Source organism: Lathamus discolor, chromosome 3, assembly GCF_037157495.1.
Source record: "Lathamus discolor isolate bLatDis1 chromosome 3, bLatDis1.hap1, whole genome shotgun sequence".
Taxonomy (NCBI): domain Eukaryota; kingdom Metazoa; phylum Chordata; class Aves; order Psittaciformes; family Psittacidae; genus Lathamus; species Lathamus discolor.
In genome coordinates, this window is record NC_088886.1 from 109502178 (window position 1) to 109528552 (window position 26375).

At 39.3% G+C, this 26375-nt stretch overlaps 1 protein-coding gene across 10 annotated transcripts in view; it reads right to left on the reverse strand.

The window, feature by feature from the left end:
* The window catches only part of PRKG1 (protein kinase cGMP-dependent 1), a 490458-nt gene that overhangs the window by 155188 nt on the left and 308895 nt on the right, over nucleotides 1-26375 (reverse strand). For all 10 annotated transcript variants that reach the window (XM_065671117.1, XM_065671107.1, XM_065671109.1 and 7 more), the window contains one exon: nucleotides 25599-25704. In XM_065671117.1, the coding sequence (XP_065527189.1) occupies nucleotides 25599-25704 (106 nt within the window). The remainder of the gene's footprint in view (nucleotides 1-25598; nucleotides 25705-26375) is intronic.

Consider the following 26375-nt stretch of genomic DNA (forward strand, 5'->3'; position numbering starts at 1 on the left):
AAACCTTTTCCACTTGTCCTGTTTCAAGAGTGATAAAGACAATATCGAAACTTGAGTGGGAATTTTTAGTGGGCACTACCTGAGCCAACACGGTTGATATTTAGATAGAGAAATAACACACAGGGAAAACAGACACAATTTCAGAAATTCTGTTGCAGACATGAAGCAAGCAGAATGGAAACCTGACCCCAAAATTAGCCCACGCATATGTCGGTGGACAGGGACCTGAAAAGAATGAACTTAGCGTACTCATTTTTGGTGCTCAACATTTACCCTGAGCCCTGGATGCACCATCCTGTCCCTTGCAGGCCATGAGCAAAAAAAGGGACTCATCCAGTGAGCCTGGCTATGCATAAAGGCAAAATGGTTATTTAGCTACATTGACTTATTCAAGACCTCATAGCATCTTGATAAAAAACACTATCATGCATGTTTAGAAGGAAAAACTTTAGATTAAAATCTGACTCATTGACAGACATCAAAATATAGTGAAAAGAAGTGAGCAATGGGTGTTGAAAGCACTTCCCATAAATCTATTTCTGTAATTTCTATTTTATTGATGATCATTCCTCAGATTTGCAGATGAGTCAATTTACTCCTCTCAGGTGATTAACATCTAACAAAATGCCTTAAATAGCCCAAGTATTCAATAACTCAGTTTTGGAACAGGAATGCAGATCACGGCTACAGCATCACAGCAGGCACACAAGCGCTGACTTGAAACAAGATAGCCAGGTCCTCCCGAATAACCTTCTCCAAAAAAGCTCTGTTAACATTCATTGGAATAATGAATTTGTTATTCAATATGGATTCAGTGATTATCACCTGCATGGGAGAAAGATCAGATGGTGAAATCACCTTACAGGTGAAGGAAGACAAGGTTCAGTGGAATTAGAAATCAGATAAACTGAGATTTTCATAAAATTACCTAGTTTCTAGCAAGAAGGCAAGCACTAGAACAGCATCATCCAGAACAGAGCCATCTTAATTTGGGAGCATTCATTTGGGAGCATCTTCATATTAAGGTTGGATATTTTCTCATAAAGACATGCTTTTCTTTTCTCTAATAAAAATCCTGTGGTATATCTAGGGAGGCTGTAATGGATCTTGGCAGCTTAGAAAAAAATGTAACTTTTCAGCTGGCTTTCAGACATCCAGGACCTCATGAAGACAGCACTGGGAACAGTTTGCTTATGAAGGGTGGAAATTTCTTGAAACATCAGGTTAACCTGTCATCTGAAAACACAAAGGAACAAAATATCCTGGATTTCTGGTGCCATGTGGAAGGGTAAATCCCATTAGCCTGGACTTGAAAATCCAGGTCATGGATTTCAACACTGGTTTCCTCCAACAGAGGATCCAGGAGATGCTGAGTGTCAGCTTTCCCTACAACTACAGTGGAGTAGAGGCCATGCTGTTGAGCACATCTACCCCTTTCAGACTTTTTTATGTTGTTCTGATTAGCTCAGCTTCCCCATCTGTTTTGAAGGAGGGTTTTAACAGATGACCCCTGAGACCCTTCAAACATGAACTGCTCTTTTATTCTGTGCTCCAAAAGAAAATGCTGATTTCTTCTGTATTTACCTACTCTATACTTTATTTATATACTTTATTTAGTTTTTCCAAATACCCAGCCAAATTGATTTTTTTAAATAACGCCTTTTATCTTCCCACCCTAGTGGAAAGCATTAAAAATCCTGTTAATACAGATGTGTGTGTTTGTGCACACGTATATGGCAATTTGTTTTGAAAGTTATCTTTAAAGTTTTGTATATCTAGCAGTTTGGATTTTCTCGTTAAAATCAGGATGCTATTGATTTATAGTGTGCTTTGGCCAAAAGGTCTTCCTTAGCCTCCTTGTTAGCAGCTTAACAAGAATACAAACTCACTGCAGGTCAGCTGTAATTTTCTAAATACTTAAGAAGTTGAGGATTTTTACTATCTCCCTAAGGACACTTTTGCCTTAGCCCAATTTGTCTTCATCTGTAGTCCAATTCAACAGCATAACTCCTGCAAGCAAGTTCTTCGAGATAATCTTCATTTATGTAATGCCCTTTCTATGTTCTCTGCACTTTAAAATATACATTCCTAATTTCATTGTGAACTGGCAGAGGCACACGGTAAATTTGACTTTATTGAGCTGCAGACACCCTTCATCTTTTTTCCAGAAATTATTATGCTGGTTATCAGTGTCTATATGAAGTGAAGAATATTCTTATTTGCATTACCTTGTATTTTTTGAAGTCCCAAGTAATATGCTGCTTCATTGTTACAGTTTAAGTCACTCTGGTGATTACTATCCTCCTTAGTTTTCAGTTATCTATGAGTTCTATTTATTAGCAAGTGACTATCACACAGCAATACTTCCAGAGACAGTATATAATTGATTTTAAAATGCATTCCTGATGCTCGTAAAATTAATAAAAATGTCACCTTCTGCGTGCACATTAAAAATTCATCCCATGCACACAGAGGATGAATGCATAAAATGCTCATTATGACATGCAAATGTACTAGATACAGGAAAGGAAAATGAGACCAGTCTCTGACCGGAAATAAAAACTTCTAATAGATCTATGTTCAAATGGCATTATTTATTGAACTTTTCCAAAGTTGCTGAAGAGAAAATGCTCCCATTAATAACATGACTAAGTCCACCATAGCTTGCTTACAAAATGTGATTTGTACCATTTTTAACAAGAATGTGGATCCTTTGTGAAATTAGGATTAATTCCCTTAAATAAAATCCCCAAAATACACCATTTCATGTTAGGTGATTCTATCCAGACAGTCATTTTATCTATGTGACTACTTTTCTGATAAGCCTATATGCCAAAGGGGAGACTATTAGAATCTTAAATCTACTCCCAGTCAGAACAGAACCTCAACACTTATTTAAAGTTTGGTAACTCATACCTGAGCTCGATGTGGACAGCCCTCTCTGTGAAATCAGGCCAATGGAGGTGCTGTCATTCGTCTTTTCTCTTCTAAAATGCCTGCATGCAGCTTCTAAGTTACTATCTCTGTATTTAGATTTTTTTTTTAATGTCTGAATTTGTATTAAAATCACCAAAAGATTCAAGCCAGCCTGCCCTAGTGGACAGGACATAGAAATAACTTTTGGGGAAAAAAAAAACCTTTTTCTTGACTTGAGCACTTTTCTCAAGCAACCAGATGTTGTATCACAATGGTTTTTTTCAACTCCTCTTTAACCTTGGCTAAAGAAGTGATAAGCCTTTCAGAGCTGCCTGCTCAACTCTTATTTTTTATCTGCTTGGCACAAATATTAACACTGTGAGTCATTAACTCCTCTCAAGATTCTCGTGAGACTTCTTAAAATTGGGTGTAGAAGTAAAAATTAAAATCCATACTTTGATCACATGGATTATTTTTCATAAGCATGAAAAAGCCTCCTTTTCCCACATCAGGATTTTTTCTTGCATCCATGTGCTGAAGCCCTAGTCACTTGGAAGCCTTGCTGAGCACCCGGGATTGGCAAGACAGCAGCTCATACACAGGCTGATGAGTTTTCCTCCTCTGTTTGCCCTGATTCAAATGCAAATACCTCCAGGAGTTCAGTATCAAGGATTTTCTGTGTTCCAGGTTGTGGTGATGATAGCTTGTTATTCTTAAGATAGTCTATTTAAATACAGTAGTGTCCTGGGTTCAGCAGCAACAGTCATTTTTTTCCTTCTTAGTAGCTGGTGCAGTGCTGTGGTTTTGACTTTCGGCCTGAGAACAATGCTGATAACACCGATGTTTTTAGTTGCTGCTCAGTAATGTTTACTCTGACCAAGGACTTTCTGAGTCTCATGCTCTGCCAGGGAGGAAGGGCACAAGAAGCCAGGAGGAAGCAGAGACAGGACACCTGACCCAAACTAGCCAAGGAGGTATTCCGTATCACGGCACATCATGCCCCACTGGGGGCAGTCACCCAGAAGGGCTAGATCACTGCTCGGGTCAAACTGGGTATCGGTCGGCAAGTGGTGAGCGGTTCTATTCTCTTCCCTCATTATTTCCCTTATCATTATTATTCTTGGTGGTAGCAGCAGTGATTTGTGTTATACCTTAGTTACTGGACTGTTCTTATCTCAACCCACGGGAGTTACATTCTTTCGATTCTCCCCCCCATCCCTCCAGGAGCAGGGTGGAACAAGCTGGGGGAGTGAGAGAATGGCTGCATGGTTCTGAGTTACAGCTGGGCTTAAACCACAACAAGTAGTTTGAAATGGTTTAACCTAGCAGAATATCTCAGTTTAGGCTCTAGCAACAGCCAGGTTTGCTGGAGGTTGGTTGTAACCCCAGCCTGACATTGCTCTGCCTACATCTTCTCATTCTGAGCAACTATTTTCTGACCAAAATCTACTAATACGGGATTTATCTTTTAAGTACCAGCATCAAGATGCAGCTGACACCTTCTAAAGAGGCAGAAAACCCCTCAGAGCAGGAACCTTCTTCCCAGATCCTCAAAGTACACACAACAAAAGCCATAATTTTAAAACAGAAACCAAGCTGTAATTTAAATTTAAATTCATCCACAGTTTCTTAGGAAAGAAGAACGTTTGCTTCTCCAAAAGAAATATTTATTAAAACAGTCATGTAGCATGGCCATTCAAAAACTACCTTTATGTGCTACCACAGTTTGCCACATGTTTTTTCTTGGAAGATCTCATGAACATATTTCCAAGCATTGAAACAGTGAGTGGGTTGAGAAGGCTGCTCTCAGCCTTTCTTGGGAAAATTTATGTCTGGCATGGAAAAATGCCTTAATTGTAGAGCCAAAAAAAGCATCTCATTGAACTGAGTTTCTCCTGAGATCAAGGTCAAGCATTGGTGCACAACTTGTGGAGAGTCTCTTCAGCTGGAGACTCTCCACCGGCAGAGATTGAAAACTGGCCACTCCAAGTATCTGACACAACCACAGTTAGGACATTATCCTGAGGAGCAGGTTTAGGTCAACCTGAGAATGAGAACAAACCTGATCTTGGACTATCAGATACAAGCACGTATGTTTTGGCTTAAAGCAGATTGAAGAAAGATCAGACCCATTTCTCTCCAGTTTGGTGAAAGCTTCTACACTCCTCTCAGTTTCACTTCAGCCAGAAACTCCCAAATAGGAGCCAGATTCTTTGTTTTCTTCAAATCAACATGAGATTAACACTTTCAATTCAACAAAGGGGAAAATGTAGTTTATTAAAAGCCTTCACTTTTTCCTGGTTAGGTTATTAATAAAAATCCCCCTACTCCAGGCACTACCAGCCTTGCCCATGTAAGTAATTTGAGCAGTTAATCAGAAAATTGGCTCATATCATTAAAGAGAATATTTTCACACATACTCTGACACGAAGACAGACACCGTGAATTAGGGGTGAGGAAGACACAATAATCAATTTACCAAACCTATAATCCGTGGGAATTTGTTAATCAAATAAGTTAATTTTACTCAGTAGGATTTCACACTAAACAAAAGCTTCTGAATGAGATCTACTGTCATAAATGCCAATGGCTACTGTAACAATTTATTTTCTGCTAATTATACTTGAGTATCTTTAGATCAGTACTTTCTATATCTTCATCCTTCAGCTTGTTAAACCATTCTGAAAGGAAACTACTATTTGTATATGAAAGGCAAATTGCCAAGTCTCAAGACAATTACAAATAATGAGATACACATCTAAACAGCTATTTCTAATCACATTAAAGGCTTTGTACTTAATCTTTCTTGTACTTTGCTAATACAAAACATAATAATTACCAGGTAAATTATACGTATTCTACTCAGAGAGATGAAGACGTGTTTGGAGAATGGCATATACAGGGCCTTTTCTAGTCTTCAAGCATACCTCAATAAAACTTAGAACTTACTATTCAATGTGTTTTCCTGTGGGAAAAGCACCTTCAGGTTTGAATATTCAAATAGCCTTCCTATTTTCACATCATCACAGTACAGTGCCCCCACAGCAAGAGACCACAATGTTCAAACCAGCACCAGTGTGGTTTATTTTTTTGCAACTATGATGCTCCTGGTACTTCACAGTCCACTGCTGTTTTACCTCCCTGATTTCTCAATTCCCACATGCTCCTTCTTCAACAGTTCTGTACTTTGATGGATGTAGTCTACATCCAAGACTGCAGACTTTGCACACCTGTACGCTGCTCTGTCCATCCAAACAAGCTGCATTTAACGACACAAGCTAAAAATAGAATTCTAGAATTACAGAAATACTTAAAATACTCAGGATAGCATGGACTGAGGCTGAAACAATAGTAAAGGTATGAATACCACATTCAAAGCATACCCCTTGGAGTGAGTTTCTTCCTTGTAAAACCTACTGGTTCACACCAGAAAACACTACAAACATTTATTCTAGACTTTGAAGATAAATGTCCAATTTCATACAATGGATTATTTAAAGAGAAGAATAAAACCTATCACCTTCATTATATATCTCACCTTGTTCAAAATTACAGGACAAAGATAGAGAAGCACGCAGAGGACAGATGCAATGTTTGGAACCACATAAATCCCAAACATACAGAAAATATCCTCAGCAGCTGGCCAGGTAGTGGGACAAGTTCTATAAGCCACCACCATCCATCATGCTCTACAACCTGTGTCCAGCCCACAATGGTAATCTCTCATTCATACTGTTAAGGGAAGCTCAGAAATCCACTGCTATTGCAGCACAGTGATAATCCCAGTGATAAGAAATTAAGAGGTACTAGATAAGTAAAATCAGTGAAAGTTAAACTCAATGACAGAAAAAATTAAATCAGTAAATATCTGACATAATTCCTTTGCTCCTAGGTCCATCCATAGTCATGGGTGATTGTAGGGGTTTTGTCTGGGTATCAAGGAGGAACAGAACCTGTCACTTTAAGCAAAGAAACAGTAAAAGCCCCCTAAACCACTATATTAAGATTTATTTCAAATATTTGTTAAAGCCAATTTTCTTCTTTTATCTGCCAAATTAGCTACTGACAAGCTCACCAAGCTGCAGACATGCAATACATAGGATATAAAAGTGGATAGGCACAAACTAATTGCATTAGTATGACACATTTAAGAACCCTTCATCTTGAACATTTTGGAGAAATAAAATCTAGATACAGAAAGGATCTTTTTCTCCTTATGAACCATCATTCTTATCCCATGGATATAATTAAATATTTCACTCACACCTCTAATTGCACCCAAATAGCAAATTAGCAGCCTTTTCTATGCCGAGACTTCATCTCCAACTCAGCATGCTTTCACATCTCTAACAGAAGCTGCAGCATATTTTTGTAATGCCAAGGCCAAAATTAGATGCACTATTCCTTGCCAGAGTACCAAAGGGTAGCCTCGCTATACACTTCCTAGCTGACAAGCCAAAAGAGGGCTGAAGTTTAATGAGCTACTCATTTGAAAGCATGCCCAGGTCTTTACTTAATTTGGCCTTTAAACTCTAATTCAGAGTACGAGATGTGCTCCTGAGTTACATATTGTAACAGGACAAATTCAAAGACCCTGGCCCTATTCTTCATCTCAGTATGGTTTGTTTTGCATTCAGCAACATGGCTTATTTGCAGTCAGCAACGGTTTCTTCCATATTATTAACAAAGATTAAAATCACACCTTCAGAAGAATCAAGACCAATTCATGTGCTTCATGCTCCCGTATGCATGGTTCCAATTATGCACAGGCAGTAATACATCATTTTATTTCAAAGCTCCTAAAAGCCAGTGCTTGATATTTCATTTTTTCTTAAACAAACATAGACTATGACATATATTAATCCCCAAAGGATTTCTAATCAACAAAACATTACATCATCTATATTCAAATGCATACATCTGAATAGTTTTGTGTTTATGAAGTTTTAACTCCATGACAGCTAATCAGGCTCTTGAAGAAATCTTTGTTCTTGTTGAAAATACATTTTTTTCCAAAGGTTTGCCAAATGGCCCAGGGAAAAAAAAAAAAAAAAATTCCAGTGACAAGTGGCACATCAATTTCCATTTTTCTATCAGTCTGCTTCTGTCTGATTCACTCCTGGGTTAGCTGGGCAATATAACTGCCAGCCACCCATAAGGAAAGATAAAATGAAGGCTAAAGGCTTTGATATGCAAGTTTGCTTACAAAAGCATATGGGTGATTTTGTTGTTTTGATTTGGTTTGTGTTTTTTTTTGTTCCCATTGTGGTTCTCTTCAAAAGCACCGCAGCTTTTGACTGGCTTTTCCAGCAGAGAGAGAAAACACATCATAATCTGTCTAAATGTATTTAAGTAGCAGTTATGAAATGCCTCTACTTGTGGATCTGCATTGGGTCTTACAGATCTATAGAAAATTAATGCCAATTAGATAATGTGAAGAAATAACATCTTTCTTTGTCTTTTGTCATGCCCTTTTTTACTGACCGTACTAGAAGAAGGTTATGGCTGGTAGACAAAGGTGTTGTTGATATATCCTGTGAGGATTTATTTCTTAAAGGAAGAACTAGCACCACCTAAGCACCATATTATGGGAGTAACTCCAGTTATAGAATCATACAGTCATAGAATAGTTAGGGTTGGAAAGGACCTTCAGATCATCTAGTTCCAACCCCCCTGCAGGGACACCTCACACTAAACCATGTCACCCAAGGCTCTGTCCAACCTGGCCTTGAACACCGCCAGGGATGGAGCATTCACAACTTCCCTGGGCAGCCCATTCCAGTGCCTCACCACCCTTACAGCAAAGAATTTCTTCCTTATATCCAACCTAAATTTCCCCTGTTTAAGTTTGAACCCATTACCCCTTGTCCTGTCACTACAGTTCCTAATGAAGAGTCCCTCCCCAGCATCCTTGTAGGCCCCCTTCAGGTACTGGAAGGCTGCTATGAGGTCCCCACACAGCCTTCTCTTCTCCAGGCTGAACAGCCCCAACTTTCTCAGCCTGTCTTCATACGGGAGGTGCTCCAGTCCCCTGATCATCCTCGTGGCCCTCCTCTGGACTTGTTCCAGCAGTTCCATGTCCTTTTTATGTTGAGGACACCAGAACTGCACACAATACTGCAGGTGAGGTCTCACAAGAGCAGAGTAGGGGGGCAGGATCACCTCCTTCGACCTGCTGGTCACACTCCTTTTGATGCAGCCCAGGACACGGTTGGCTTTCTGGGCTGCGAGCCTACACTACCAGCTCATGTTAAGTTTCTCATTGACCAGCACTCCCAAGCCCTTCTCCGCAGGGCCACTCTGAATCTCTTCTCTGCCCAACCTGTAGCTGTGCCTGGGATTGCTCCGACCAAGGTGTAGGACCTTGGACTTGGCATGATTATCCAAAGTTTTCCTCTCTCCCTTAGCTGAGAAAATTCGACTTCCAATGCTCTGATTTAGGATACACATCCTTCAGACCAGGCAATCAGTTTTAGAACTGTGTTTGTAAAGCATTCTTTATAATGGAGCCTGACGCATGTTTTTAGCTAACACCACTTTACTAAGCACTACTAAAACCAGTGCCAGGAGAAAGCAACAATGACAGAGGTTGTTTTCATCAACCAGCAAAATGCTGGGTCTTTGCATTGCAAACTACTTCATAAATACTGAGCAGCTTCACATCAAATTTAAACTTTAAATGATTCCTTCATAAAAGAGTGAACTCTAAGTTAATGCACTGCTAACTACTTACTGACATTGTAATTCCTGCCTGAATGTTTCAGACCAAATCTTCATGTCACCAGAAGAAGTCACTATTTCCACTCAAACCTGACACAAGACTTTGAGGGTTTGGGAAAGGTGTAAGCATGGGCCTAAAATATGATGCTGAACTAGACACAGGCTATTAGAAAGGTAACTGCTGTTTATTGTCATTTTGATGCCCATCAGGTCATTGTAAAAATAATCCTGTTTAAGACCCAGCAATGAAACTAATGTAAAGAAATCACTCTTAGGCATCAAGTTAGCCTTTTCTACTAGCAATTAAGCAGTTGCCATGGAAATGAAGCTGATCCTGCCCGACCTATTTTTCTTATATGCGGTGGTCATTATGCAAAGTATTATTTCTCACTGTGGTATTTTGCCTTGAAAAATATCTAGATTTGAAATAAGATGATCATGCTTTTAACTACTCAGGCATATACAACCCCCTGTTTCTTTTTTCCTTCAAGGCTACTGACTGCAAAAGTTCCAGCTATATTTATTTAACAGATAATTTTCAAAGTTCAGTTGACATTTTCAGACTTTAAATGAAATGTGAAGTCATAGAAAACATGTGACATTGCTTTGTAGCCACGGGTATTTATTAGTGCTTATTAATGCCATGAAAAACAAAAACGAAAGAGTTTGAAAAAGGAAAACAGCAAGGTGATGCAAAAAAACTATACCAGGAGTCCACTAGAAAGCAAAACAAACATAATGGGTACAATTCCTGTTAAGAAAGTAGCATTTTTTATTTAAGAGGTCTATCCAAAACCAGCTGAGTAACTAGCATACCTGTATCAGTCTTCTGCCATCACTCTCCTCTGTGGTTGGGCATGGCATTAGGGCAGGCCTTTCCCCTCATCTTGAACCAGCTCTATGTTAGTTCATTGTTATCCATTTGCTGCCAGATTGCATTTAATTCCACTCTGCCTAGTGCCACTTGTCCAACCACAACACCAAAATGCAGAGGCGCCAACAAATCTAAAAGTGGCCCTCAAGGTCCCTTTCAACCGAAGGTCCACTTTTTGGCTTGGCACTAAGCCTTTTCCCTAATTTATAGCTGGATGCACATACATTGAAGATGACTGTCCCATCATCTAGGCTGTCAATGGATACAAGGAGTATCTGCCCCAGTATCAATCCCCACCTTACTCTGCTTTTCCCTGGTACAAGCTAAACATCAAAGCTGCTAATTACCCCTCCTCTAAGACTGACAAACTTGCCAGCTTTCAACCCATCTAACCATCTCTGCATCTCAGCCCACCCATCCCCAGCTTCCAAATGACAATGCTGCAGGCAACAGTGTCAAAAGCCTTTGTAAACTCCAAACAAATGACATCTGCTGTTCTCCCCTCATCCTCATATTCATTTCATCGTGCATCCATCACTAAGAGAGCACAGATTTTTTTCATTATTTCTGAAATATTTCATCAACAAATTATTCAGCCCTAAAGCTGCATTTTTCATCAAATAAATGGTTTGCCAGAATGCTTTGCTTGGCATTGTGTATTTGCAGGCAAATTCAGATATTTCATTAGGATCAAAAGACAGTTATTGGATACACAGTTATCAAACATGAAGCCTAAGACATCCTTCTAGCAATTAGTCTGTACTCAAACTTTCTCACCATCTGTGGATAAAAAGACACTTTTTCTGCTACTTTCTCTACGAAACATTGCACATATTTTAAGAATTTCAATTTGCACACAGATAAATATGGCTTCCTTGCAGTCCATTTGTAATTATCTAGAAGCTTTCTTTACCAGAGACCTCAGCTGGTTTTCCAGTTACCAACTCAGAAACTAAACTTCCGCCTGTAAGCTGTCAAGCAATGCTCAGGTTACTCATTCATCTGAAAAATAATGCTAATAAAGATAAGAATCCTCCTTTCACATAGGAGATAAGTTAATATGTGGTTGGAACTAGATGATCTTAAGGTCCTTTCCAACCCTAACTATTCTATGATTCTGTGGTTATTAGTTGAGCACAAGGAAGTGAAGTTCAGAAGCTTCCAACTGCATTTCTACCACTACAAAAAAGTTTTGAGTGGCTGCCACCAAGAAGGCTAGTCTCACTGTCTGGTCAAAAGCAAAAAAGGAAAATCTTTTAAAGCAGACAAGCGGTACTGCTGAAATCTTTCTCCTGATGTCATGGTTTAGACCCAGCCATTAACTCAGCATCACACAGCCATTCACTCACCCCTCTCCCCACTCTGGTGGGGTAGGGAGGAGAATTGAAAGAACGTAAACCCCATGGGTTGAGAGTCAAACAACTTAATAACTAAAATAAAGTAAAATATAGTGATAATAGAAGGAATATCAATAATAATATTAATAATAGGAAACAGCAAGAGAAGAAATGAAAGCTCAGAAAACACAAGTAACGCACAACACAATTGCTCAACACCCCCTGACTGATACCCAGTGCCATCTGAGCAGCGATCAGTCCCTTCTGGGTGACTTCCCCCAGTTTATATACTGGGCATGACATGCTGTGGTATGGAATAGCCCTCTGGTTAATTTGTGTCAGGTGTCCTGTCTCTGCTTCCTCTTGGCTTCTTGTGCCCTCCTTACCAGCAGAGCATGGGAAACTGAAAAGTCCTTGGTCAGGGTCAGTGCTACTGGGAGACAGCTAAAACATTGGTGCTTTATCAGTGTTGTTCTCAGACCAAAGCTGAAAGACAGAACTGTACCCGCTACTAGGTAGAAAAAATAACTGTTACAGGTGGAACCAGGACACCTGAGCATTGCTGACTGATTCTTTTGAGGACAGGAGACTGCCAGATGCTTTGGTGAGTATCTATTTGTAATATGAACATGCAAATAGACACAAGAATAGGTACTGTCTGGCAGGATAACATGTTGGATAGGTGGATAAACTTTTTTTATGAGAAGCATCAGACACATAGACAAGCTCTGAAATGTCTGTGATTATCAAAAGGCTGCACACTAACCAAGGGCTCCAAAACTGCCTTTGGGGCCCATGAGGGAAGACGACAGTTAAATGGCTCATGGGAAACTTACCCTTGAAAAAAAGTTAAGAAACAGACCTGGACCCTCAAAACGATCATGTTGTCTTTGCTTTCCACCCAGCAAGGTGAGTCCACCTTGCAGAGACTTTGAAAGCAGACAGATGCAATACCCCCTCCTAAGGCTGCTGTGTTTATGCTTTCACTTTGATTTCCAACCCATTGATTCATATTGTTTCAATAGTTAAGAATTACCTTGTCATAACACCAGGCTTATTGCTATCTAGCTCAACTTCTCACCACATTGCTTCCTTTTATTTGAAAGTCTTTTATTAAAGACTTTTTAATAAAGTCTTTTGTTAAAGACTTTTTAATAAAGTCTTTTGTTAAAGACTTTTCCCTGCAAAGCCTTCTATCAACCGTGACTGTTACTCTGTTGTCTTCTCTAGGTTAGACTACATGTACTCAGCTCCTTGCAGCCCTCAGTGTCAGGCATCTTTTCCAATTCCACGACTCTTCTCTCAACTCTGTGCAATGTATCTGTTTGTGTCCCTCTTGAATTATGGACACCTGAGTTGGATGAGGCCTTACAGCTGCAGAGAGTACAACATATGCAAGGTCATGCAATAGCCCTGTCCATTCAAGGGCTTTTTTTTTTTTTTCTTTTGTCCTAGCATTGAACTAGTTTCATTTCCAGCCACTGATGCAGACCCTCCAACCTCTTTCTAAGCCAGCTATCAGCTGCTTCATACCAGGTCAAATTCATCACAGGTGCCTGATTACAGAATGTCAATGCTTCCGCACTTATCATCTAGATTTGTTTCCTAATGGAAGAGACCAGAAAAAAAATGTTCCAAGGCTTACTTCTCACAAGCTCAGTTTCTCACAATCCTATCCTCTTCTTTTACAATCTGAATCCTATTTCAGTTGCTATATATTTTGTCCAAGATCAGTATCAGCCCATTTAATCAACAGCAGCCTGACAAACTCTGTCTTCCACTTCTGGAACCTCTGAGCTGTTGCAAGATTCATCACAATCAGTACTAATGACCAAAAACCCACCCTCAACAAGTCTTAAAATAATTCTTTGATGCAAGGTACCTACACTTGCTGATTTTAAACTAACTTATTTCAATAGCTGTTCAATTTCATCACCAACATACCAAACAGTTGGAATACAGTGTATTCCACCATTTCCAATTATTTTTCTGTCTTTAGACAGCATTACCATTTCCACACCTTATAGCCCTGAATGGGACCAATTTTATGACAACTATTTCCCTCTTGCATGGTCCTTAGAACTAATAGTTCTCATTTTTCTCATGCGCTTTTGCTTCTTTTACCATATCTATACTTTCCTTTTGTATAGTTCCAGCTTCATCATCACCCCCTTTCCTTAGATATTCCAGAAGACAGAGTAATTTATATTGGCATGCTTCAGTAGCTTCCTGTTGACTTAAGTATCTCCTAAACACATTTCATTTTAATGCTGTTTTGCCTTATATCTCTTCCACTGTTTTGGTATGGGATCCCAAACTGGCCCTGTCCCCAGCTGGCTTCTTCGGACAGCTGAGTTCATGGGTGAGAGCTGATGAGTAGTTTTGGTTCTGGCTGGGCTGAAGAGCCACCCTAGGCTGCTTCACATGCTTGCCACTAAAACTGGTCAGTACCATATCTTCTATTTTCCATGATGACCTTTTGCAATTCATTGCAATTCATCCATATTTAATGTTTTAATACCAGGCACCACTGTTCAGTTCTAGTCTGCCACAGCGAGGGTATGAACAACTAACCTGGGCATTTTAAATACTTGATAGATCAAAGGCACAGAGATTATCACCATATAACATCTGTGAAATAACAACCTAACAAGTCTTACCCAGTTATTCTGGGCTGCCTCCTCACTCATCTTTTGTAAGGGAAATGTCAATGAAGCTGTCCACAGCTGTCCAGGATATAACAAACTACCGCAGATCTCGACTTGGATATCACACTACCATTCCAGAGTCCTAAATTGTAAGTCACACTATAATGCGATTAGAATAAAATAACCTTAATATCTAATAATTTCATCTACTTTAATACTTGTATTATAAACCCCTAATCTTAATCAGTCTACTCTTCACTACATTTAAGCAAGCAATGGAAAATTATCTTCTTGGTATATACAGCCACAACCATACACATAATATTACAAGACTAAAATGTTAATTTAGTAAGGGTGAACTACTTCAAATAAATCCTAACACCCTAGTAAATCCCCAGTTATGCCTAATGTTCTGCATCAAGCCGTGAAGAGCTTCATTTCTTTGCTGCTACAGAAAACACAAATGTAGGAGTTGGCTGCTCTGGAGCTCAGAAAGCCACTATCCTCCAAATCATGATAGCAACTAATAGTTAGGCAGAGAGCCAGGACTAGGTTTGACCTGATGAAAAATTACTGACAAGAGCTCTCTTTCTCTGAAAAGGCAGAATATTGGATGGACCATACCTGAATGCTCTGAAGCACCACTGTGACAACAGAGGATCAGATTCTGGTCCCGTTTGTATCAGTATAAAACCACATTAACACAAGGTTTACCAGTAATCATGTCCTGTTGGTTGATATGCAACTGAAACCACACTCTATGGGTGTGGAAAAGTAAAATGTGATTCCTATCATGGGAAGAAATGATAGCTGATGATAAATAAAAATGACAGTGCTCACCCTAAAACAAATATATATACACACACACATATATATATATGCACATAAAAAAGTGGGATTTGGAATTTAAAAAGCAAAAATAAACACTAAGAGAAAAACTACAAGATTTAATTCCTGATATCACCTTGTCTTCTCAATTAATCAGTGGCTATACTAAAGCTGAGGGCTAAACCACTTCAGAAAGGAGGGCTTAGAGGTCTAGCCTTCATATAACCCTGCAAGAACAGGTACAAAAGAACAGGTACAGAGCATCACCAAGAAAAGCTCTTCTATTCACCGATCATACAGAACAGATTAATTTGTTGTTAGTTGCAGCCTTATTCTGGCTTGACTTCAGTTTTTTGCCATCTTTGCCTTCCCCACAGACACCAACCCCCTTGCCACTTCGCTTCCTGCATCTCTTAGGCTGGTTATTCTCAGCAAGTTTTACAACAGAGAAGCACAGCCCATTCTTACATTTACCTTCAAGAAAACTGCAATAAAACCATTTCAAAGATGCTGTTAGTGCATCAAATTTGTTTTTGAATGAATGAGACATTCCAGTCTTCCTGAGAGCATCTACTTTGTGAGTATAATGAGTAAGGGTATTTTGACTAATCACAAAATTTCTTTAGGTTTCAACTGCTTCCTGGGGTTTTTTTCTGCTCATTAAAAAAAATAAAAAAAAAAAAAAAGAAAGAAAACCAAAACCTCTCTTCCAACTTAAGTGTCAGGATTGCTGACTCAACTGAATTATTTTGCTGTTGTCTTTTACCCCTACAACAGTAAGTCTTTATGCACAACTTTGCTTTCCTTCTTTTTCTATGCAAGGTTACAAAGCTTCATCACTATTACCTTTTAACATTTAGCAATGAAGGGATTGTCTTTGTCTTTTCTTCCGATGTAAATAAATGTGAAGAGACCAAATGGCTACACATGGACCCACAGAACAGATTTTTCTGAACGATGTTAACTTGGGAGTGATTTAAACCAAAATAAGATCTTGTGCAAATTGAGACCATGAGTTCATCTTTGAAGTGTTTTTCCTTACTGATAGTGTCACTAGGGGAGGAAAAAGGACATAGGTAGCTTTGCTCTCCTTTGAAATGTAAAGAGGTTATCTCATGTAACAGAGCAATTTTACCAGCAAATTAGATTTTACTTCACCAAGAAAACTCTGAGTTGAATGTAGGGGAAAAAAAAAAAAAAAAGGAGCAAAGAAAATAAAATGCTTCAAAACCTTCACAATCCACAGACATCTTATTACCACTACCACCTGTGGCCTCAGACACACAGCCTGCGGTTTCCATTTTTCTGCCTCTGGTCCCTGTAACTGGCTTTTTCTCACTGGACATATCAATTTCTCATTTCTACAAAGCCCTAAATTGCCAAATGGACAGGTGCTGGAAGCAAAGTCACTGTCTATCACCTGAGTTGGGTAAATTATTTATTGTGAAATTGCAGATCTGTAGCAAAAAGGAAATCGCAGCACACACCATCAACACTCACTGCATTGATGATGAATACCCCTTTGGTGTGCAAAGAAGGTCTGTGCAAGGACGGTAGGTTTAGACTGGATGTAAGGAAGGAATGTTCTACAATGAGGGTGAGATACTGGACCATGTGGCCAGAGAAGCTGTGGAGGCCCCATCCCTGTAAGAGTTCAAGGCCAGTCTGGACAGGGTTTTGAGCAACTTGGTCTAGTGTAAGGTGTCCCTGCCCACAGCAGGGTGGGTTGTACTAGATGATTTTCGAAGGTCCCTTTCCACCCAAATCATTCTATGAGTCTAAGATTCAATAACATTACAATGAGGTATAGACTTATTCCCATGTGTATTAATCTACATTGTAAATACAGCTGACACCAAGACCAATGCTATCTATCTTCAGGGAAGTCCAGGGGCTGCTTCAACCCCTTAACACACTTAATTGTGTTACTGTATCTGCCTTAATTGAAATGCTGCAATGTAAAAGAAAACCCAGCAATTATTCTTCCTCCTTCTTCATGCTCTGAATCAACAGGAACATGAGACTTTCACCTTCTTTGCACTTCTTCTCCTTTTTCCCTGGGCTGCATTGCCTCCAATACAAATTTTCCTCAGATTAAAACACGCTTCCTCAATATTAAACTTCTATTTCTTAAAAAATATCTGCCTCAGCCCCTTCATACACATTAACAGCATTCACAAAGGATTATGGAGGCTAGACTGTGGTTACTGAAATAACTCATTACAAAAATATTTAAGAAAAAATCCTAACCTGGCCTTCTCTCCACCAAAATATGAGAAAGACTATTTTTCTTATTAAAGGCCAGAAGAAAATTGACAGTTTGATACTGTGGTGCATCATTTCAGTTCTGCTTCAGTGCCTGCCTGTGCACATCCTTACACTCAGCCACCTGCAAACAGAAACTTCCTTCAAGATATCCTCAAGTGTCCCCAGTACAAACTGAATTTAAGGCAATGTGGGGAAAAAACAGACAAGACAGACAAGATTTGTGCAGTTTCCAAAACTGAAACACTGCTTTTATTCCATGCAGGGCTACTGAAATACCACAAAACCTGCATCACACGCTGTCTTCATACTTTATGTATGAGCTTCGGAGGTGCAAGGACCTCCTGAGAGCTCCAGTGGGCACCCTGGGTATCTTCACTGTCTGCAGCCTTACGCTCAGTTTCTTACAAAAAGCCACTCCTGAAACCTTCCCACACTTGCCCAAGGAAATACAACTGCATTTTCCTTCTTTCTACCATTAGGCAATACAATGGCATTTTCTTTCTTTCTACTTTAGGCCAACCCTAGTTTGGTTCCCAGCATCTTATTTACTCTCTGGTTTGCATCCTGGAAGCTGCTGCCATCCTCCCCTGCTGTGGTAACTCATTAACACTCTTCAAGCCTGCCTTGGTGGATTGTGCATCTCTAACCTGCTGCTGCTCCCTCTTGCTTTTACCCAGCGGGGGTGGTGATACTTGGCAGCCCATTAGCTGCATCCTGTTGACACGTGAACAGATTTGTGGCAGTTTGCATGAACTACAGCCTGGAATGCAGCTTCCTGTACATTCCAGTTCGTCATTAACAGTGAGAAACCCAAGCTGAGAAGCACTAAGCTAGTGGTAGTAAGCATGACTTTCTAAAATGCTTGTTTTCCCCAACACTAGCTATAACACATGATTTATCTGACCAAAATGCAGAAGATTTAACACATGATTTATTTAACCAGATTTTAGAAGACCAAAGTTTCAGTCTTGCAAACCCTTTCAAGTCATCTTAGCCTTCCGCACTAACGCTCCAGGCATAACTCACTCTAGCTCCTCATGGCACAGTGAGTTTAACATGACCTTAGTCAAAGACTAAGCTGTACTTCCATCTCACCTTCAAAAAATCCCAACAACACAAATGAAAGGGACAGTATATAGATGTCTGCTCTGAAAGAATCCCCACTGCTTCCATGTGCTCTCTTCAAAGCTGGCCCTTTTTGTGATGTGGAAAGACTCTGTCCTCTTATGCTTTCCAGCTAAAATTGCCATGTAGTAGATGTGCCCTAATGCAGATCACTCATTCAATCTTCCCTCTCTTAGCAGATCTGTGGGGGCTCATGCAGCATGAGGCAATAGAAGGAACAGTACATCTTCAGAGAGAAAAGAAGATACTACTTGACAGCTCTGCAAACTGGAGTAAAACTGTGGATGGCATACGATCTGCTTTGCTTGAGTTATGCTATCAAGGAAGAGAGGGTTTAAAAATGTCACGTGTGAATGCTTCAGAAGAAATGAACGATTCAGTTTTCCACAGACAAACTGAGCTGAAAGCCAGCTCAGCTGTCAAGCAGACAAATGATCTATTGCCTCTCCCCAGTTTTCTTTATTCTGGGTTGCTTATTATGGTCAGTACGGGGGATGGCAGAGGAAGGTGAGCTGATTTTCACAGAATCACAGAATCCCAAGGGTTGGAAGGGACCTAAAAAGATCATCTAGTCCAACCCCCCTGCAAGAGCAGGGTAACCTACAGTACATCACACAGGAACTTGTCCAGGCGGGCCTTGAATATCTCCAGTGTAGGAGACTCCACAACCCCCCTGGGCAACCTGTTCCAGTGCTCTGTCACTCTTACAGTAAAGAAGTTCTTCCTGATGTTAACGTGGAACTTCCTATGCTCCAGTTTACACCCATTGCCCCTTGTCCTATCACTGGATATCACTGAAAAAAGCCTAGCTCCATCATCCTGACACCTACCCTTTACATATTTGTAAACATTGATGAGGTCACCCCTCAGTCTCCTCTTCTCCAAGCTAAAGAGACCCAGCTCCCTTTTCAAGTTTTGTCATCTCATCTACAGCTCTTGGGAGATGTTGTTTGGATGTTTCCAGCCTTTCTGGCTCCATCCAGCAGATCATAATCTGGACATAAGCTTTCTTGTCACCATATTAATAGCACAGTTCATATATCACGTTTGATCTAGTGTTCACCAACCTGGACAGAAACAGGGAAAATAAAAGAGAGGTAACTTGACAGAATTCTTGGCTGCCTCTGAGGTCAGAAGGAACTTGATCATAATGCAAGTTGAACAGTCCAGCTTGTTCCTCCTAGAGACACTCCTTGGACTGTCTAAAAATTTGGACATCCTTAAGGTGGGTAATGGCCAGATCTCCTTGTTGTGAATATTCTTCAATATGATGCTCTTGGCCTTCCAAGTCTTCCACTGCACACCCATTGTAGTGGGGATGGTCCTGTCCATTCTGGCCTTGAGCAACATCTCTGGATGAAAAGGATGATAACCTAGATGGGCTCTTGATTTGAACCAGCACATCTGTTCCTGTCTTTAGCTTTACATTAAGAATAGTTGCATTTATGTGCTACAGAAATAATTTCCCTTTTTCTCTTTTTCTGCTCTGTTATCCCCTCTGTTAACTTTGTCTACACTAGTGTTCTACTAAAGTCTTTTTTCAGCCAAAACCCATTTTTCAGATTTAGTCAGCCAAAACAATCTCAATGTACATATTTACCATCTCACCACCCACCTCCAACTCTCTTTTTCCAAAGTCTCTCTTCCTTTTGCCTCACTTAATTTCTCTCCCACTTCTATCCAGTATAATTTCACTGAAAGATGCACTTTGGGAACCATTTCATGCAAAAATGCAGGCAATTTTTCAAAGACAGTCATTTAACAAAGCTTCACACATTTTCGTATTTGTTTTCTTCCCATTGACAAATGACTCATATTAAATCATCATGCTGACCAATTTGAGTATGTATCACCACAAGATCACCTTCCTGGCTGCACTTGCTACACACAAAAAATTTTACCAGCCTAACTTCCCATGTAGATAAGCTGTGAGTGCATAAACTCCCATTTCTTAGACATAAACAGCTCACCTCTGCCATGTCAGCCCAGATCACAGCTTCCCACTTCAGCTAATTTGGAGTCATAAAACTGTCAAGGAGACTCAAGATCAAGCCAGAGCATTATGACAAAACAGTAAAAGCTGAAGAGCAGGCATTTCTTCAGCCAGATTAAAGTTTTTGACATTGGGTTAAAAGCTTAGACTAACAACATACTTTGATTTTCTTTTTATTAGCACCACTGAATTTTGATTCATAAGATTCAAGATTGTGTGCATATGTGTATATCTCCTTTAAGTTCCAATTCCAAAGCTAGATCTTGCCTCTGAGGTGACACAGAGGTGACACATTTATTCTCCTGATCTGTTCCAGGGGCTTGGCTGAATCACAGTTTACACAGTGGACCGGAACATAAGGCCTCTTTTTATGGAAAAATTAGGAAGAGGTTTTTTTTTAGATTTTTTTTTTCCTTTTTCTTTTTTGTGATTGTTTGGGTCTTGTTTGGTTGGGTTTTGTTTGTTTGTTTGTTTTAAATATAATATTTACTCTCCCAAGGCATTCTGGTCTTTAAACTTTTATGATCTAGGAAATTATTACGCTTGCCACAATAAAAGGCTTTTCCCTGTCTTCTATTTCCTGGACAAATTTATCTTACAAATGGCTGTTTCTTTAACTGAAAAATTCTGATCTTGCTTATATGGAATTATTTTTAGTACAGGCTTGAAAAGAAAATAATTCTAAATGTTGTAACAGTTACTATTGCAGTGAGATCTACTGTTAATTTTAGCATACCTGTAACCTCCACTGCAGAATGATGCTGTTTCTTGCTTGTATAGCGGCAAATATATTAAATGACACATGCCATAAGGAATTACTAAGTCTACAGTACAAGATTATATTTTAACTTTTTACTGTTAGCTTCACTACGAACTAGCTTGATCTAGCATTGATTTGACTACATAATCAGCTACTGAAAACTTGTGTTTCAAAGAGAATCAATGCTATGATTCGTCATTCAGCATATACACAGGGATCAAAAACCGTCTGGATTTTCCATTCCTTACTTGAAGCAGGTTCTGCTAGGGAATTAGGCCATCTTTTGATCACTTCAAAAGATCTGTTGACTTTACAAGCAGCAGAAAAGAATACACAAACTGGTTCTTCATAAATTCTACGAAAAAGAGGCTGTTCACTTGCTCCTTACTCCAGTATATTGCAGTTGATTTATATAAGTCAGAAAAGTTATCTTCAATTTCATAAGCCTGTGAAAATTACGTACTTCTAGCCCAGGAGCGATTAGGAAGGTTTCTTAACTAGGAAATGTACTTTTTATAGTTTTCTTACAGCATTCAGAACAAAGGCTATACATACTTCAAACATAAAAGGGTGAAACTAAGAAAACAGTAGCTGATCTGTGTCACCAATACCATTCTGCTGTGGTATAACAAGGCAAAACCACAGCACTGGTTATAAGGTAATATTATGCACAATGAGTACAAGGACACCCAGTAATATTACTGCACAGACTGCGCTTATTTTCAGAAAGATACATGAGAATATATGAATAGTTTTTTTGCAGTCCCCAAACTTTAATTTCTATTGTATTTTGTTCGTTGGTGAAAATATGTTATTGAAGCATTATGTTATTGTTTTTAATGACAGGATTAGAAAGGGTAACTTTTTCAGACCAGTATCAGGAGAATATCATGCCCTCCAACCCCATTGACTATTCTGTGCACAGGTGCCATTTAAACCTTTGTTTCTATTCCATTTGTTTTCTTAACAAGAGCATTTTTATTAATTTATTAATATAGGAAAGAAAAAAGACCTCCAAAGAATAAGAACTGACATACTCCTTGTATTAAAGATTTAACCTATTTTTTCCTTAACAATATTTAGAAGGAAAGCATCCCTAAACAAGATCATTTAATGTAATAAATGGAATTTAAGATAAGCTTGAAATAGCTATTGATAAACAGATCCCAACTGGAAGACATAATGGGCAGATACCATTTTGTCATCACCTTCCTACAGCTACTTGCTCCATTTTACAGCTGCTGTGTAGGATGAAATATTTTTCTAAATTCAAACTGTAAGACTTAAAGAAAAAATATTTGCTTGCCATAGGCCTTTCTAATGAGAATTATTATAACATAATAATAATATTAATATATAAAATATTAGTATATTAAGTATATTATAATAATATTGTCATTATTAATATAATGGCTCGACAAACTGTAATAGGCTGTGTTCAAGAAGCTCAGCTACAGGGTGAGAAATGTTTCTTGGTTTCTTCCTAACACTATTTGCTTTACAATTAAAGCTGAGCAGGCCCTGTGGAGCCTGCATCCAAATTAATCTTGACAATCTTCTTGAAAATCTCTATTAAACCTCAAAGCTTAAGATCTTCATATTGCACAATTTCTGCTTTGAAAGAGAGGCTCTAACCCCCAGAACTGATCTTACGTACATCTTTTGGTTTCATTCACCAGCACACAAAAAATGCCAACACTTGTTAACATTTGAGTTTATGACCTTTTTTTTTTTAAACGCTTTCAGCATGGTAATAGCTTTTGTTTTCTCGTCTGAGTTTACTTGTTAATAACAATAAAATGAGACACCCAGAAAAAGCTAGACTTTGATGACTACACTTTCATGGGCTGCAACAAAAAGGTCGAAGGAGGTGATCCTGCCCCTCTACTCTGCTCTTGTGAGACCTCACCTGCAGTATTGTGTGCAGTTCTGGTGTCCTCAACATAAAAAGGACATGGAACTGTTGGAACAAGTCCAGAGGAGGGCCACGAGGATGATCAGGGGACTGGAGCACCTCCCGTATGAAGACAGGCTGAGAAAGTTGGGGCTGTTCAGCCTGGGGAAGAGAAGGCTGCGTGGGGACCTAATAGCAGCCTTCCAGTATCTGAAGGGGGCCTATAGGGATGCTGGGGAGGGACTCTTCGTCAGGGACTGCAGTGACAGGACAAGGGGTAATGGGTTAAAACTTAAACAGGGGAAGTTCAGGTTGGATATAAGGAAGAAATTCTTTACTATAAGGGTGGTGAGGCACTGGAATGGGTTGCCCAGGGAAGTTGTGAGTGCTCCATCCCTGGCAGTGTTCAAGGCGAGGTTGGACAGAGCCTTGGGTGAGACGGTTTAGTGTGAGGTGTTCCTGCCCATGGCAGGGGGATTGGAACTAGATGATCTTAAGGTCCTTTCCAACCTTAACTATTCTGTGATTTTATTATTCTATGTCATCTCTCATCAAAGAACATCTCCGTGGAGCTCCTGGTCCTCTCCAGGGAAACATCTTGTCCTCTGAGGAAGACAATGTTGCCTGGACAATTATTTTAGTTTCATTATTTTATTATTACTATTTTTATTCATGACTGAAAAGAATCACAGGTGAAACTTCAAGCTACACACAAGAGGCCAGGATGTAAGGTGTCAACCCAGCCAAGAACCAGTGTTAATGGGCAGGGCTCCACTCCCAGATCTAAGCAGTTAATGGTGTCCCAGGTTTGATCAATTTCTTACCCTGTGACCTGGGTGAGCTGTGGTATGGAATGCATACAGGCTATTCTTTGAGTTTATGTTACTGAATGTCTAAGTGAATGTACTGTGAATGTTTTTCCAATTTTAGAAGTCTTATATTTGAAAACATATATAAGAAGCAGGTCAGAAACAAGAGTATATCAAGGATGCAACATGGTAGGGCAAAAATTAGTATGCCCACATTAGGGAGACTTGTTACTTGCCATCTGATATGGCTGCATGGCTCTAACTTTTCATTCAAAATATCCTTTTTAAGAGAGTGTACCATCACTCAGGTCATCAGCTTACAAACTGTGAGATCTAGATCTTACAACAGCACTTTTCCCTGAAAACCTCTCTCTGGAAAAAAGAGGGAGCTTCTGGAAATGAGCAATAATTGCTAAAACATTTCCCTATGTTGAAAATAAGACACATACAAAACAAAAAAAGAAAGAAATCAAGCACAGCTTCCCCCAGGAAAAGGTGAAAAGGAGACCAAATCTGAAGGATTTTGATCACACCCCCATCTACCATCAAAAGAAATTATCTCTTGGGCATAATTTTACTCCTTGCACTGCTTCTGCACAGCAGGGGGTTGCTGGTTCAGAAGGGAAATTATGCAGCGGGAAATGTTTTGATCTGGGACAAGCCTGAGGTAGAAACATCTTACTAATGATGTGATTACTTAGAGTATCACATTGACTTGGGTGATTTTTTTTCTCTAGAATTCAGTGACATTATTCTGTTTGGGATTATTTTGCTGACCTGAAACATAGCCCACTCCTCACTGCTATAGCACACTTGAATTACTAAGATATTAGACACAGCTTTCACAAGGAGGATTTGTTCCACTTTGAGATGGCAACATGATCCAAAGGAAAGTTTGAGACAGTCAAATTTAAGGAGTGAAAGACTTGGCTTTATGTCTTTCTTGTCACCCAAATAATCCACATTTTATAGCAAAATGAAGTTTTTACTTCTCTAGAAACTTGCATTTTATTCTGGAAGCACAAGAACACACTTAGAACGGGCTTACTTCTTTCTACAAAAGTTTAATAACCAGGGTTTTCCCTAATGAGGGTGGTTTTGGGTCTTTTTTAAATTATTATTTATTCTTTAATGGGTAATAAGGTACACTTTGACTCATATCAAAGGTTTTTCTCTCACATCTCAGCTGCATGACTCTGCCAATGAATAACTCACAATAGGATGAAACTAAGCTGCAGCAAGACTTCCTAGCGCTCACCCTCCTTTCATCTGGAGGATACAGCATCCAGATGGTTAAACAGCAAACAAACAAACAAAAAAAGACATGAGAAGGAAACAAATCAACCACTGGACTCACACAAAAAAAGGCAAAAGATGAGGACAGCAGTTTCACTGTAGTTTTTGATAAAGTAAACAAGGGTCATACCTTTTTAAAAATTCCATATACTCAGTATGCTTGATGAGGCCTGTCCTCATCATTATTGTTTGAAAACATTGCCGATCAATAGCCCAAAGTTTCACATTTACGAGAGCTGGAAAAAACAAGACAAGGGGAAAATGTGATTAGCAAAATGTCAAAATTTGAAAACCTGTTGTGAACTGCAGAGGAAAATGGCTTCATTCACGAGAAAGCATGAAAATGGGTACACACTTCAAACAGTAACATAAAATTCATCTGCTGGACAATGGACTAAGCATGCACTGAAATGATCTGAAATACCCTTAGTTTTAGCTATAGTACACTGGTTTTCCAGAAAGACTGCCTACAAGCAACTCTGAGATGCAAAGAAATCAATGCAGGTTGAAAGCAAGCAAGAAATACGGGCTCAGTTCATTGTAACCTGAAACAAATCACTGTCTATGACACGGAGTGATCTGGGGAAATTTCTAGTGCATTATGCTGTTTCTGAGGGTTTCATCCTACTCCCAAAGTAGATGATAATTTCTCCTTGACCTCGAGAGATTTTACGCAACTGAGTCCTGTTATACCCTAATAATTGAACACCTCCCAGTTCTGGAAGTTTTGAGTAATTTATTTCCAACTCTAGTTTTCATGGTTCAGATAAATTCCAAGACTTCAATGTTACACACCATATGCTACATCATATACTTTAGAAGCAAAGTCCTGTTGTAAAAACAAGCATAACAGATTACTACTGCATAAAGTACAGATGCGCAAAGAAAACAGGACCACATGTATTGA